The sequence below is a fragment of the Oncorhynchus nerka genome, linkage group LG3 (assembly GCF_034236695.1).
Source record: "Oncorhynchus nerka isolate Pitt River linkage group LG3, Oner_Uvic_2.0, whole genome shotgun sequence".
In the NCBI taxonomy this organism is placed as follows: domain Eukaryota; kingdom Metazoa; phylum Chordata; class Actinopteri; order Salmoniformes; family Salmonidae; genus Oncorhynchus; species Oncorhynchus nerka.
This window is the reverse complement of record NC_088398.1, coordinates 26,874,791-26,888,555: the sequence shown is the minus strand read 5'-3', so window position 1 is coordinate 26,888,555 and position 13,765 is coordinate 26,874,791. Positions and strand designations below refer to the sequence as shown.

At 41.9% G+C, this 13,765-nt stretch overlaps 1 protein-coding gene across 4 annotated transcripts in view; it reads right to left on the bottom strand.

Annotated features, from left to right (window-relative positions):
• Positions 1-181: 181 nt before the first annotated feature.
• Positions 182-13,765, bottom strand: part of LOC115141327 (calsyntenin-3) — a 39,389-nt gene continuing 25,805 nt past the window's right edge. For all 4 annotated transcript variants that reach the window (XM_065010581.1, XM_065010567.1, XM_065010575.1 and 1 more), the window contains exons 11-19: positions 10,530-10,589; positions 10,274-10,422; positions 9,729-9,877; positions 5,736-5,962; positions 3,898-4,059; positions 3,119-3,264; positions 2,733-2,868; positions 2,279-2,463; positions 182-2,143 (exon numbers count right to left, since the gene is read on the bottom strand). In XM_065010581.1, the coding sequence (XP_064866653.1) occupies positions 1,994-2,143; positions 2,279-2,463; positions 2,733-2,868; positions 3,119-3,264; positions 3,898-4,059; positions 5,736-5,962; positions 9,729-9,877; positions 10,274-10,422; positions 10,530-10,589 (1,364 nt within the window). In that variant the 3' untranslated portion in view covers positions 182-1,993. The remainder of the gene's footprint in view (positions 2,144-2,278; positions 2,464-2,732; positions 2,869-3,118; positions 3,265-3,897; positions 4,060-5,735; positions 5,963-9,728; positions 9,878-10,273; positions 10,423-10,529; positions 10,590-13,765) is intronic.

Genomic DNA, 13,765 nt, shown 5'->3' with positions numbered 1-13,765 from the left:
CAACAAATTTGTCCTGCTTTGTGGCAACGTCATTTTCCGTCTCAAACTGGTTATTCCAGATATATGTAGGCTTTTACCAAGGAATTTATGTATTATTTCAAACCATCCAAAAAGTACTCAGAAGATGGTAGTGATTGTGAAATATTTTCAAAATGATTATTTACTTAAAAAACAGGCAGCATTTAGACCTCATCAGAGTGTTTTATTATGAACTTTTAAATGTTTTCAGACAGTTATCAATAACAATAATCTTCATAATCCATGTTGTCATTGTATCAATAATTAAAGTTAATGTCCCAATAGTAATAATATAAGTAATTAATGCAATTTGTTTTCCATAATATTACACTGAAAAACAACAGGCTTTATTTACTGACAGGTTTATCACTGCACATTGACACACAGACAGACAGCAATAAACACAGAGGGGGGAAGTGAGGGAGGGATGGAGGGAGGTAGACCAAAGAGATGGTGGGGACTGGCACGAAAACAAAAAGACAAGAGGGAAAGTGGAGCTGGGGAAGAGAGAACGATTTGAGAACATTCGAAGGTGTGAAAGAAGGAAGGAATGAGAGAGAGAGGTGACAGAGTAGCTATTTACCAAAGTTCCCTCCATTTACTGTGATTCAGATATGAACACGATTTTAAATTACAACAATTCAACACACGAATGAATACACTCATCAAGTCAGGAATCATCATCCTTATTACTACTACTACTATTATTATTATTATTAGTACTCCGTATTCTGATGGTGTAATCTTAAAAATATACAACAGCTGGTCAAATGATAAAAACAGTGTAATTGGTAATAAATAATATGTAAATGCAGCTCCCTCTTTATGAGTACAGACAGAGAGCAAGCGTTGACTGCAATAATAATAACAATAACAATAATTGTATGTACAGAAAATGTAATACAATCAAAACTGCCCAAGCTGAGCTGACATTCTGGATACAGCAGGTGTTGTGGCGCGGGTGTGTCTTTGTCGTGAGATTGTTACGAGAGCGGTGGGTGGTGAGTGTGCAATGGTGTGTGTGTGCGTGGGGGGGGGTCGCTCAGTCGAGTCACTGGGTCTATGCCCTTATCATCAGCCTGTTTGGTTGTCTTGCAAAACCTTACAATGAAAGGGTTCTACCAAGCAATACGATTTACCATTTAAAAGTCTACCCCGACAAAAGGAAAGTTCTGAAAATGTACGCTTTTGCGTGGACAATTGATTTGATGTAATTTAGCACATCACATACAGTATTGTGAAGCACATCGTACATAGTGTGTAAAAATCAGCTAGAACCCTATAATTGTATGTATTTCGATATTAAGGTTACTATGAATGTGGAACTGAGCTGGAGTCAGATCTGGGGGGGGGGGCATGTTTTTGGAAGTTGAGGAATGTATAGAGAGAGAAAGAGCGAGAGAGAGAGATTGTGCAGCAAAAAGACAACTAGATTAAATCTAGAGGTGTGTGGGATAGCGTCAGGATCAGGGTTTGTGTCTATATGTGAAGAGCCTACACAAGGCTTTGTGTGAATCGATTGCTTCAATATTCATTTTGTGTGGTGGGCAAAGGTGTCTGAAGTGTGATATAGAGATAGTAAAACATATACAATCCTAACTTCACATCTAAGTTATGTAGCCTCGGTCCAGCCTGTCTCACACAGACTTCCAGGACAATGTCAATTCCCTGTGAGTTAGGAATTAGTGCACCACATACAATTTTTGTTGGTTGTTTTGGTCAGGCGGTTAGAGTATACTGTATATATTGTGCCATAGAACATTTACGTGGTGAAAGATTCAATGCCCTGTTATTGGCTATAGACCACTAATGGTGCTGTGGTGTTGCGGAAATACAGTGTGCGTTATTGTACTTTTACATTCCATAGACTAGAGGTGTCAGCAGTTTTCGATATTTAAACGCTTTGAGGTGAGTGGCGAGCCGTTTTGTGGTTTCCATGGAAATGAGTACTTCCAGAGAGAGAGAGATGATTGGCTTAGTAGCGACGGGGGTTGCCGTCTCTGCCCTCTTTCTTGATGATGATTCGCTGGTCGTCGTTGGCGTCATCGGGTGACTCCACCACTTCCTCGTCCTCCTCCCCCTCACCTTCGGTGTCAGCTGAGATACCCATACGAGACTCATAGGACTGAGAGATAAATAAATTATAAAATAATCATTCAAATAAATCGTCTCTCCTCTTAAACCAAACTCAAAACTTCCACACTGAAATAAATAAATAAAAAATCTATTCTATTCCACAAAAACACAGTTAGGTCTTTACCTCCATGGGGTTGACGATGATGGTGAGGGCAGAGTCATCCCATTGGCCGCTATCCTCCTTAGACCCTCCCCCGGTGCCCTCGCCACGGCGGTGGATGGAGCGGATTCGAAACACTCCCAGAATCACCATGACAACCAGGAAGCCCACGCACACCATGATGATGACTGTGGCCGCTCCTGGCACCACTGTCAGAGGAAATTAAGAGTTTTATATGAATCTTTCAGCCACCATCTGTCATTAATGTCAGTGACACTGACATCTTGTGGTGAAAATGAACCTGTGAATTTTGGTATTTTGAATCTCTATCTCCTTCATCCATCTGTTTTTATGTGTCTGGATTTAACATGGATCAAAACTGATGTACTCAGGAATATAGAGCACAGTTCTCCTGTAAAAGGTAAATCAAGCGAAAAAGGTCAACATTAATACTGAGGTAAATGAAGTGTGTATAAACCTGAGTTGCGGTGGGGGTTAGGCAGGGTGTGTCCACTTAGCTCCCCAGAGTGGTGAGATGGGTGAAGAAACTGCTGCTGGGAGGCCAGGAGGTGAGACGGGTGGTACAGACTGTCCAGGGAGTGCAGGAAGTTCACCTGAGAGCAAGGATGGATGAATATATGGAAGGACAGACAGAGAGAGTGAGTGAAAGAGAGAAAAAAAGAAGAAAAAGAAGCCTTGCCACAGAACCTCTTACTAACTGAACTAATGCTGTGCTATCGCTCTACCCAAATGCTAGGTTAAAACCACTTAGCTAGTGCCCTAGTATTGTACACCCCCTTTGAAGCTTATTTGCTAACCCATTTTGGGTTAATTACAGCCTCTATGGTCAGTTAGACTAGTTACCTCCAGTGTGAGCTCGTTGCTGGTGTATCTGCCATTCATCTCGGAGCAGGACAGACGGAACCGCCTCTCAAAGCGGGCCGAGCCTTTAGCCAGCCGGTAACGGACGGACCGAAGGACATCCTCATACACGGAGATGGACTCAGCTCCTAACAGAGAGAGAGATGATGAGAGGTAGAGAGTAGGAAGTTTAGGGGCAGTTCAACACTGAGGAAACAGTAAGATGAAAAGATAATGCTACAGTTTGTGAACGTGATACAGAGGTGAGACGCAATATGCAACATAGCCTTATGTGCAATTTCAAAATCCCAACTAATTGCGCCATGCTGAATATCACTGTGGGCAGTAAATGAAGTGCTTCAGCACACAGTCTATCCCCCTGGTGCAGTTTTCCTAAACTTTTCTTCGTTTTACTTTGGAAATAAAGACCCACTCCAGCCTCACTAGCATGGAATTTATCAAAAGGTGCATTTCAGTAGCTGGTGCAGGGTTCCTCATCACATGGCACAAGTGGGGGGATGAGCCCCTCATTTTTTGTCCTCTATTGCTCCTATGTAGTTCACGCAAGCAAGTGGGGAGGCTGATGACATCAGAGCGCACCCAATAGACCAACTCCTTGAATTTTGCAACTGTGCCTACATTTTTGTTGTTGTTGCTCAAAACATTTTTTTTTTTTTACCCTTAAGTATTTCTACTTGGAATATCGTTTTTCAATGAAAACAGTTTAAACATAGCTGAAGTGGGTCTTTAAAATAAAACCGAATAGGGGAAATGAGCGGTACCTGTGATGGCGATGTAAGCAGTGGTGTTGATTATCTCCAGACCCCTCTCTCTCAGGGCATCCATGTCCACCAGGAGCTCCTCCCTCTCTGGGTTTAGCTCCTCCCCCAGGGGCTGGACCTCACAGCCGTCCAGAGTGTGGGCCACGGCGTCTGACATCAGAGCTGGGGGTCATGGGGGGAGCGAGATGAATGGAGGAGAGAATGAGGTAAGAGAGGGAGGGCAAAATTTGGAAATAGGGGAAAGGCAGAATGCAAAGCAGAAAAAAAGGAAGGGAGAGAGAGAGAAAGCAGACAGTTAAAAGGAGAAAAAAAACACAAAAAAACAGCACATTAATGACTGATTACCCAATCTTATAAAACTACAGATAAAGACGAGAGAACACGGGGAACGGGGGAGGGGTTAAGGCCGGGTGGATTAAGTGGATAAAACAGGACTATCCCATTTTGGAGAGACAGAATAAAGTACATAATAGATTAGGTAGTGAGCCACAGATAAAGCATTGGCAGAGACTATGTTCTCTGTTGCTACACAGCTTTATCAACCATGTCCTGACCTGAACAGACCCCATGCAGGAAGAGGCTTTTATACATAACCATCATCATCCTCATAACGGATGACACACACAGATGTGTGCTTCCTCTCCAATATACAGCCATTGCACACATACATATGATTCTCACATGCACAAAGCACTTATAATAATAGTACAGGGTCTGTGTGGTCCTAGTTAGTATTCAAGCACACAATCATTGGGGGAAGTTGATGGGTGGAGGGGGGCTGGGTCAGTGATGAATATATGTATAGATGGATTAGCTGAGGATGTGCGCACTTCAAATGGAGCTGAAGTCCGTGAGTTGTTGTGATTCTGGATGGCCAGATAGCTGGCCAGATAACAATGACAAGAAACTGCATTGTGGGGAATTGTAAGTGACCCGTTTCAGCTATTTCTGAGGTGTTTTAACTGATTTCATGTCAATGGCTAAAATTAGCTCGCGAGCTAACCAACAAAAGTAATGATGTATTTGAGAGACAACAAGTGCTCATTGGGCAAATGTATTTATGTATTCAATAGACATTGGAGACGGAATATAGTTCACATGTTGTCAACAATTTTTGTTTTGTTTTGTTATTTTACGAGGCAAGTCAGTTAAGAGCAAATTCTTATATACAATGACAGCCTAGGAACAGTGGGTTAACAGCCTTGTTCAGGGGCAGAACAACAAATTTTTACCTTGGCAGCTCGGGGATTCGATCTAACAACTTTTCAGTTACTGGCCCAACACTAATCACTAGGCTACCCGGCGCCCCGCTCTAAGTCAACCCAGTCTGTTTTTCCCCATAGTTGCGCATGCATCGGTTTTGTTGCTAAACAACCAACCCAACTATATGACTGGGAACATACTTTCACAGGGGTAGGAAACATGCACCCCAATTCAAATCAGATTTGGAAGAAAGACAGATATTACCTCACATTATTTGTCAGCAGACATATAATTAAGTGGCACTTAAAGTGGAAATAGAGGCAAGTGTAAGAAAAATAAGTGATTTGTAAGTTTGAGATCCAGGCTTCAGCCCTGTATGACTTTTGAAAAAAGGCTGAGATCAGGTGTAGAATCTAAGTAAAATATGCGCAGTTTGATTGATGATATAATGTGTTCCGACTAGACAATGGTCCATATGTAAATTAGTCGTGCTCCCATAATTATTTTTAGAAGCATCAATCCATAGTAGAAATGATGGCAAAATGCTCTCAAATGTATTAGATTGATGTGATTGGAATGCACTAGTCTCTACCCCCGCATTGTAGTATTCATGGAAGGGCTGTTTGCTGGCTCACCTCCTCCCTCCATGCCCTGAGCGGCTGTGTTAACAGCATGAGACAGGGAGCACACGATCCTCAGCTCTGGGAAGAGGGGTACACCACGGGGGCCCTCAAATTCAGGCGCGGGGCGGGCCAGATGGGGGCCGACCCCAGACAGGGAGATCTGAGGGGCATCGGGCTGAAGGACCACCAGGTAGCCCTCCAACTGCCTGAGCGTAAGACAACTCTCCTCATTGAAACACCTAGGGGGAGGAGAGGAAAGAGAGAGAGAGAAGGAGAAGGGGGGGGGGGGGTACCAGTTATTTCTCTATAAGTAAACAGTTTTAGGACTTGACGATTAGCCAAATCAGGTGTGTTAATGTTAGTCTAGGACAAAAGCCTGCACACCCTGTGGATTTCCAGAACCAGGATTGAAAAACCCTGGACTATATGATATTGCATGCATTGTCTGATACTAATTAGTAGCGGATACTAATTGTGCCACTTTTCAGAAGCACTTTGAAAAGGTATTATTGTTTGGCGATTCAGTACTTGATTTATGATTCAAGTGTTGCTTTGAGTTGTTTAGTGTGTGAGTGTTGGAACTGCAGTAATACTATCTCTCGCACTCTTTCAGTGAGCAGCTGCTATATCGGACTCTCCACAAGGGCCTGCTGTCAGCCATCTGGAGGAACTGCTGACCTCAAATCAGTCTTATCTTTAACCACTATTAAATAAACATCCCCTTCTACTACTAACTGATAATCAGACTGAAGAACACACTAGAAAAAGCCAATAATCTCCTGACCTGGAATCAGACTAATCTTAAAAGCCACAAGCAAAAAGAAAATCCACAAACTCATGAAAACAGATCTCAAAACAAGCATAAAAACACCACATCACTGTTGTACCTTAAATCTGACTAATCTTTAAAAAAAAACACAACATTAAGCGCAGCTCTTTATATAGCTCTACCATACAGGGTTAGATAATGAGGACATCCTGTTGTTTCATCACTTCCTGTGATGGGTCAGATACAAAATAACATTGATAGATAGGACCTACATGCACTTCACAAAGTGCATAAATATTTAAAATCAACAAAGTGGATTTAAAAAAGGACCCGTGTAGGCCAATGTGGCGCAATTAATCCAAAAATAGAAGGAAAAAAACGTCTGGTTATGCATGAACTTAATACAACGTGCGATACACCGTGGCATTAAAAAAATGTGCTGTTTCAATATTATATGCTTCAACCGTGCTTCCTCTTACCCAAGGCTAGATTACCTAGTTGAGCAAAAAGACCGTGACTCATATCATCTGCAGATAAAGCTCCACTCCTTGCACTGGGATGATATCCTTCAACATAACAGCGTATCCTTGTGCTCTGATACACTTGCAGAGTAAAAGTTTCAAGTTTCACATGCACAAGTACAGTGAAATGCCTTTCTTGCTAACTCAAAACCCAACAATGCAATAATCAATAACTATGTATTACTAGAACAAAAACACACACAAGAAATAAGAATAAGAAACATGAAATACACAATAAAGTAAGTACTATAAGTAAGTATACTATATACAGGAAATATTTAAAAAGTCATATCCAATACCATATTTACACGTGCAGGGACACTGGAGTGATGGAGGTAGATATGTATAGGGGTAAGGGGACTAGGCAACAGGATATAAGATAAACAGAGTAGCAGCAGCTTGTATGTGAGTGGGTGTGTAGAGTCAGCATAAATGTATGTGCATATTATGTGTCAGTGAGCAAAGGATGAAGTGATTGTTTGTGTGTGTTGGAGCGACAGTGTGTGTGTGTGTGTGTGTGTCTGTGTAGGGCCCTGCGAGTGTGCATGGAGACTATGAGGGGTAAAGGGTCAATCAAAAAGGTGTCTACATGTTCTACCCCCAAGTTGTATAAGAACCTTTGAAAAAATGAATGAACAAATTATTTAATTCATCATTAGCTTGGGTACCTGGCAACCTTCAATGATGTTATGTCGCTAAACAATGGATAGACAATGAAAAATGTCCAAAATGAGACAGAAACAAACTGGCACCCACACTACATCAACATGGCTGAAATACTCTGTCACAGAGAGGACAGGTTGTGGTGAAAGAATGGCTTTAGAGATATGATACAAGTAATTGCGAACCAGAACACAAGTCAAAGATAAGATAACTGCCATTAGAACCTGGGGTTTGGGACGACGTCGTTCCTTTAACATCACGCTCTTTCATTCCATAGAATTGCTTATCGACTACTCTAGCCGTGTCCACGTTTATTGAGATCAATGTCAATGTCCAATGTCCAATGAAGAGCTCCCTTCCACCAAGCAGTCCTGGAGAAATGCTGCATTGTCAGTGTGTGCCTGTTTGTGTTTCAGTTTCAAGTTTTAAAGTCGTGTGCACAAAGTACAGCCTTTGTTGCAAGCTCTCAACCCAACAATGCACTAATCAATATCAATGTAGTACTGAACATTACACAAAGTAGAGCACAAAAAAAACACATGAGAAATAAAAATAAGAGGAACACGAGAAAGTAAGTAAACTATATACACATGGTCAGCTCCAGTACCATATTTACAATGTGCAGGGATACTTTAGTGATAGAGGTAGACATGTATAGGGGTAAGGTGACTAGGCATCAGGATATACGATAAACAGAGCAGTGGCAGAGTATATGTTGACTGTATGTGAGTGTGTGTGCATGTAGTCAGTATACTTGTGTGTGCATGTCATGTGTGTGAGCAAATTAAGTTAGTGTCTGTGTGTGTGTGCGTCAGTGTGCGTGAGTGTGTAGAGTCTTGTGAGTGTGCAGAGAGACCGAGCAAAAAAAGGCTCAACCCAAATAGTCCGTGTCGCCATTTTGTTAGCTATTGACTTGGCGAGAGAAGCTGTTCAGGAGCCTGTTAGTGTCAGACTTGATGCACCGGTACTGTTGCCGTGTGGAAGCAGGGAGAACAGTCTATGGCTTGGGTGGCATGAGTCTAACAAATTTCTCGGCCTTCCTTTCACACTGCCTTGATATAGAGGACCATTTTAAGTGCTTATTGATTTGGACACAGAGGAATTTGAAGCTCTCGACCCGCTCCACTGCAGTACTGTCGATGTGGATGGGTCCACAATCAGCTTCTTGGTCTTACTGACGTTGAGGGAGAGGTTGTTGTACCGGCATCACATTGCCAGGTCTCTGACCTCCTCCCTGTAGGCTTTCTCTTTGTCTCCGGTGATCAGGCCTACCACTGTTGTTGTTAGCAAACTTGATAATGGTGTTTGAGTTGTGCGTGGCCACGCAGTCATGGTTGAAAAGGGATTACAGGAGGGGACTAAGCACGCACCCCTGAGGGGCCCCCGTGTGAGGGTCTGTGTGGCGGATTTGATGTTGCCTACCCTCACCACCTGGGGTTGGCCCGTCAGGAAGTCCAGGATCCAGTTGCAGAGAGAGGTGTTCAGTCCCAGGGTCCAAAGCTTGGTTTCGAGCTTGGAGGGGAAAATGGTGTTGAACGCTGAGCTGTAGTCAATGAGCAGCATTCTCACATAACTATTTCTCTTAGGTGGGTGAGGGCAGTATGGAGTGCAATTGAGATTGCGTCGTCTATGGATCTGTTGGAGTGGAATGCAAATTGGAGTGTCTGGGATGATGGAGTTCATGTGTGCCATAACCAGCCTTTCACAGCCCTTCACGATTGCAGATGTGAGTGCTACAGGGTGGTAGACATTGTGGCATGGAACCTCAGAGTTCTTGGGAACAGGAATGATGGTGAACAGCTAAAAATGTGAGGATTACAGACTGGGACAAGGAGAGGTTGAAAATGACCGTGAATGTGCCTGACATTTGTTCTTCACATGCTCTGAGAACATGTCATGGAACTGGCCGGCCCCGCGGCCTTACGAGTGTTGACCTGATTAAAGACTCTACTCACGTCGGCCTCGGAGAGCGAGATCACTTAGTCCTCTGTGTGTGTGTGTGTGTGTGTGTGTGTGTGTGTGTGTGTGTGTGTGTGTGTGTGCAGCGTGTACCTGAGTGAGGTGGTCAGTTTGAGTGGCCTGACTCCAGGGGTGGCGAAGCGGAGAGAGTTCCTGTAGGTGACCTGTTGCACGGCCCTGTTGAAGCTCTCAATGTCATCACCCTCTAGAACCAGCACAGACTGACTGGGGTTCACATGCACCTAAAAGGTCAAAGGTCAAGAGTTCATGCTCCGAGGTTGCACACCCCTCATAGTCACACACACAGTTCATTCCAGCTATGTATTCTCTTTATATATTTCATCAGTACCACCGTTTTGGGACTTCAGTTTTGATTGACTGTAAAAATATATATATATATGTTTTACATGTGCACGGAAAATATCATGCAGTAGACTCCATATACATCAGGAGGAAACAAACCCTTTTTGTACACAACAATCTGAGTAAGACATATACTGTAGCAGTGGTTAAAAAAAACGTTTGGGTGCCATGACCTAGATGAAGAAATAAAAATTCTGGGTGTCAAAGCCCACTCTTAAGCCTTAGCCAAGTGAGACAGTGATCTATAGGACTCCTCTTCAGCGGGGTGAGGTTACCTTCATGCCTGAGCCCAAGGTCTCCAGGTCCCCAAAGTCCAGCCCCTCCCTGCAGGCGTACAGACACTCCACCACACTGTGAGGCTCCACACTCCCTGGCCGCACCGTCACCCCTGACAACAGGCCACGGTAACCACCCACATACTTCCCTAAAGAACCAGAAACAAAATTAACACAGTCAACACACACAAAAATATGAACACCCACACACAGACATATTTGCGCATGGACGGACACACACACACAATTAAGTCACCTGTGTCTTTCCCCTCAGGGATGGTGTTGTTAAGGATGTCCTTCTGTTTATCTTCTGTCTCTGTGGGGAGAAAAGAGGAAAGGTTAAAGGCTCCATGCAGTCATTTTTATATAAAATCATTTCTGTGTAACAATTAAGTTCCTTACAGTAGTAGATTTCCATTCAAATTGGGGGGAAAAATATGTTTTTTTTTACAAAAAAACATTTCTCAAGAATTTTGCAAGGACTGTCTGGGAGTGGTCTGAATGGGGAGGGGGAAACTGAAAACCAGCTGTTGGCAGAGAGGTTTGAAACTCTCTTTGTTATTGGTCTATTAACCAATTTACAGCATGGTGATATCACCATGGAAAGCCGAAAACTCCCGCCCATGTAAACCTTCTGATTAGAAGGTCCTGTGTAGATTGTATTTTCAACCAGCAACTAGCAGGAAATAACACTGATAAAAAGTTTAATCAGCTGTTGTAAAATATTATTTAATAAACAGGTGGGTCTAATCCTGATTGGTTAAATCTAAGATGTTAAAATGCCTATTTACTCTGTTCCTTCTGACTGCGCAATCCACTGTCTCGTCAGCCCAGCCAAGCAATTTATAAACGTGATGTCCATTATAAAAAGCATCTAGACATGATCTAACATTTCTGTTAGGATAACATTTAGTTTTCAACAGAGGAGATTTGTATAAACCTTGCTGCCTGTCTCTCCGACATTTGTAACATTGTTTCAATATTCTAATTCGATCCCAAGCTGTCCCAGAGTAATGAACTTGTCGGGAGTCGAGATGAGACTGGCAGGCAGCTTTTCTCAGCCAGTCGAAATCATGAATCAGCTGGCATCATTTTTATGGATATATACAAAGAAATGTAAATTGTAAAAAAGTCAAACGAAACGAAGTGCAGCTAGTTTGCGGTCTTTCCAGTTCCAGTTTAAAGTGATTGTGTTAGCTGTATTATTGGCTAGCTCCTATGAACAAGTGTCCTGACGAGTGAGCACATTTTCTATGCCAGACGAAATCGTGCCGCATTAGCTCATTGTTATGAATGTATCCAAATAAATATAACTAGAAAACAGCTTAAACAATTGCAAATGCAGCAACTTTGGTGTTATTCTGGCTGCAAGTTAGCCGTAGTTGGCTAGCTAGCAAACAAGGGATAAGAACGTTGCCAGCCAGTATGGTAATGGAACATTTGGAACAAACGTCCATGGATACAGAACAAAAAGACTGAACGACTGGGTCGCGTCTCCAGCAACCGAACCGATAGAGCGAACGACCAATCGGCTTAGGTAGCAACCCTAGATTTGTGTCGGGACTATATGTTGTGGAAGGATGAAAAAGTATGAATAAATTCACCAAAATAACATTTTTAATAAAAATATGTAAATCATTTTTTTAATATGTTGGTAACTTGTTGTATGAAAGTGATAATGCCCTCGAAGCCGGTGTTTGTAAGATATATAACACCCGCGCCAATATATCCTCCAAACACTGGCTTCTCGGGCATTATCACTTAAATAAAACACAGAAAAACTGAATTTTGACTGCACTGGGCCTTTTAAACAGAGAAGGGGTAGAGGATAACAGAGAGAAGGGAGAAAGACAGGTGTGAGAGGAGAAATAAATGTTTAGTAAAAGCAAGAGGCATAGTGGAAAAAGAGAAAGGAGTGAAAAAAACTGAATAAGAAGGAAAATAAACATGTAAATCTGACAAAGGTGTGTCATACCCTCATAATCTCCCAGCAGCTGGTTACCACACAGGCAGTAGCCATGATATGTGTGTGAGTGCATTTCCAGTGCTAATTGGTGTGTCCCATTTTAGCGATTGGCGCTGGTGTAACTGGCAGGCTAACCGTCTGGCCTGCCTGTTGTTCTGTTAGCCTAAATAATTGATAAGTCAGTGATATTTATAGAGTATGGAGAGGCAGTCAGAGCATCTCACACACATATAATTAGGTGAATGAGGAGGGAAATGTCATGCTTTTCGGTGTCAGATGGCGTGTGTGTATGTATGTGTGTGTATGTACAGTGCCTTGCAAAAGTATTCAAAACCCTTGGATTTCTTCACATTTTATTGTACTACAAAGTGGGATTCAAATAAATGGTCATTTTTTTTGTCAACAATCTACACAAAGTACTTAAATGCGAAAGGGGAAGAAAAAAAAAAGTATTTTTTTTAGATAAATAAAAAATGTATAACTAAAATATAGTTGTTGCATAAGTATTCAGCACCTTAGCCTAATTAGTTAAGGAGTACATTTGGCTTAACAAATCACGTAATAAGTTACATGGACTGTGAAATAATAGGACTTGACATGATTTTAGAATGACTAACCCTTCCTCTATCCCCCGAACATACATGTGATCCCTCAGCCAAGTACAGTATTGAATTTCAAGCACAGATTCAACTACAAAGACCAGGGAGCATTTGAAAGCCTCATAAAGAAGGGAAGTGATTGGTAGATGGGTAACAATAACAAATCAGACATTAAATATCACTTTAAGCATGGTCAAGTTAATAATTATGCTGTGGTTTATACACTGAGTATACCAGACATGAGGAACTCAGGGTGCTGAATACTTACACAACAACTATATTTTAGAATTTTTCTTCCACTTTAACATTACAATATTTTGTGTAGACTGTTGATATGGTAATTAAATATATTTGAATTCCACTTTGTAACCCAATAAAATTTGAAGAAATCCAAGGGGTCTGAATCCTCTTGCAAGGCACTGTATATATGTGTGTGTGTTCGTTGCTTTCATTGGTGTGCTGGAACATTTGGTTCTATGAACGGTTTCATTTGCAGAAGAACGTGAACTGGGACAACTGCCAAAAGTGTATTTTTGGGGAAGGCGTTGCTCTTTTGTAATCCTGTAACCTATTCATGAAATGTATTGCCAAAGCAATATATTCCATTGCCTATTGTGATACATTATTGTGATCTTTTCCTTGCCATGTTCTCATCAACTACCACTCATTAGCAACACTTTACATAGCCATCATTCCAGGGTATCTATATGTGTATGTAATTAAAAGTGACATTTCTAATTAATTCTTGTTAACGAGCTTGTTATAGAATAATATGTTATTAGTTATCCAACTGGCAGTTACTCTAGTATAGGACCTATGTAATGTAAAGTGTGGCCCACTTAGGCACCCTTCATTTGCTGACAGGTGTTCTATGCAATGTGAGGTTTAACCGTTCTAGGTAGAGTAAGGTTTAACCACAGAGTTTCT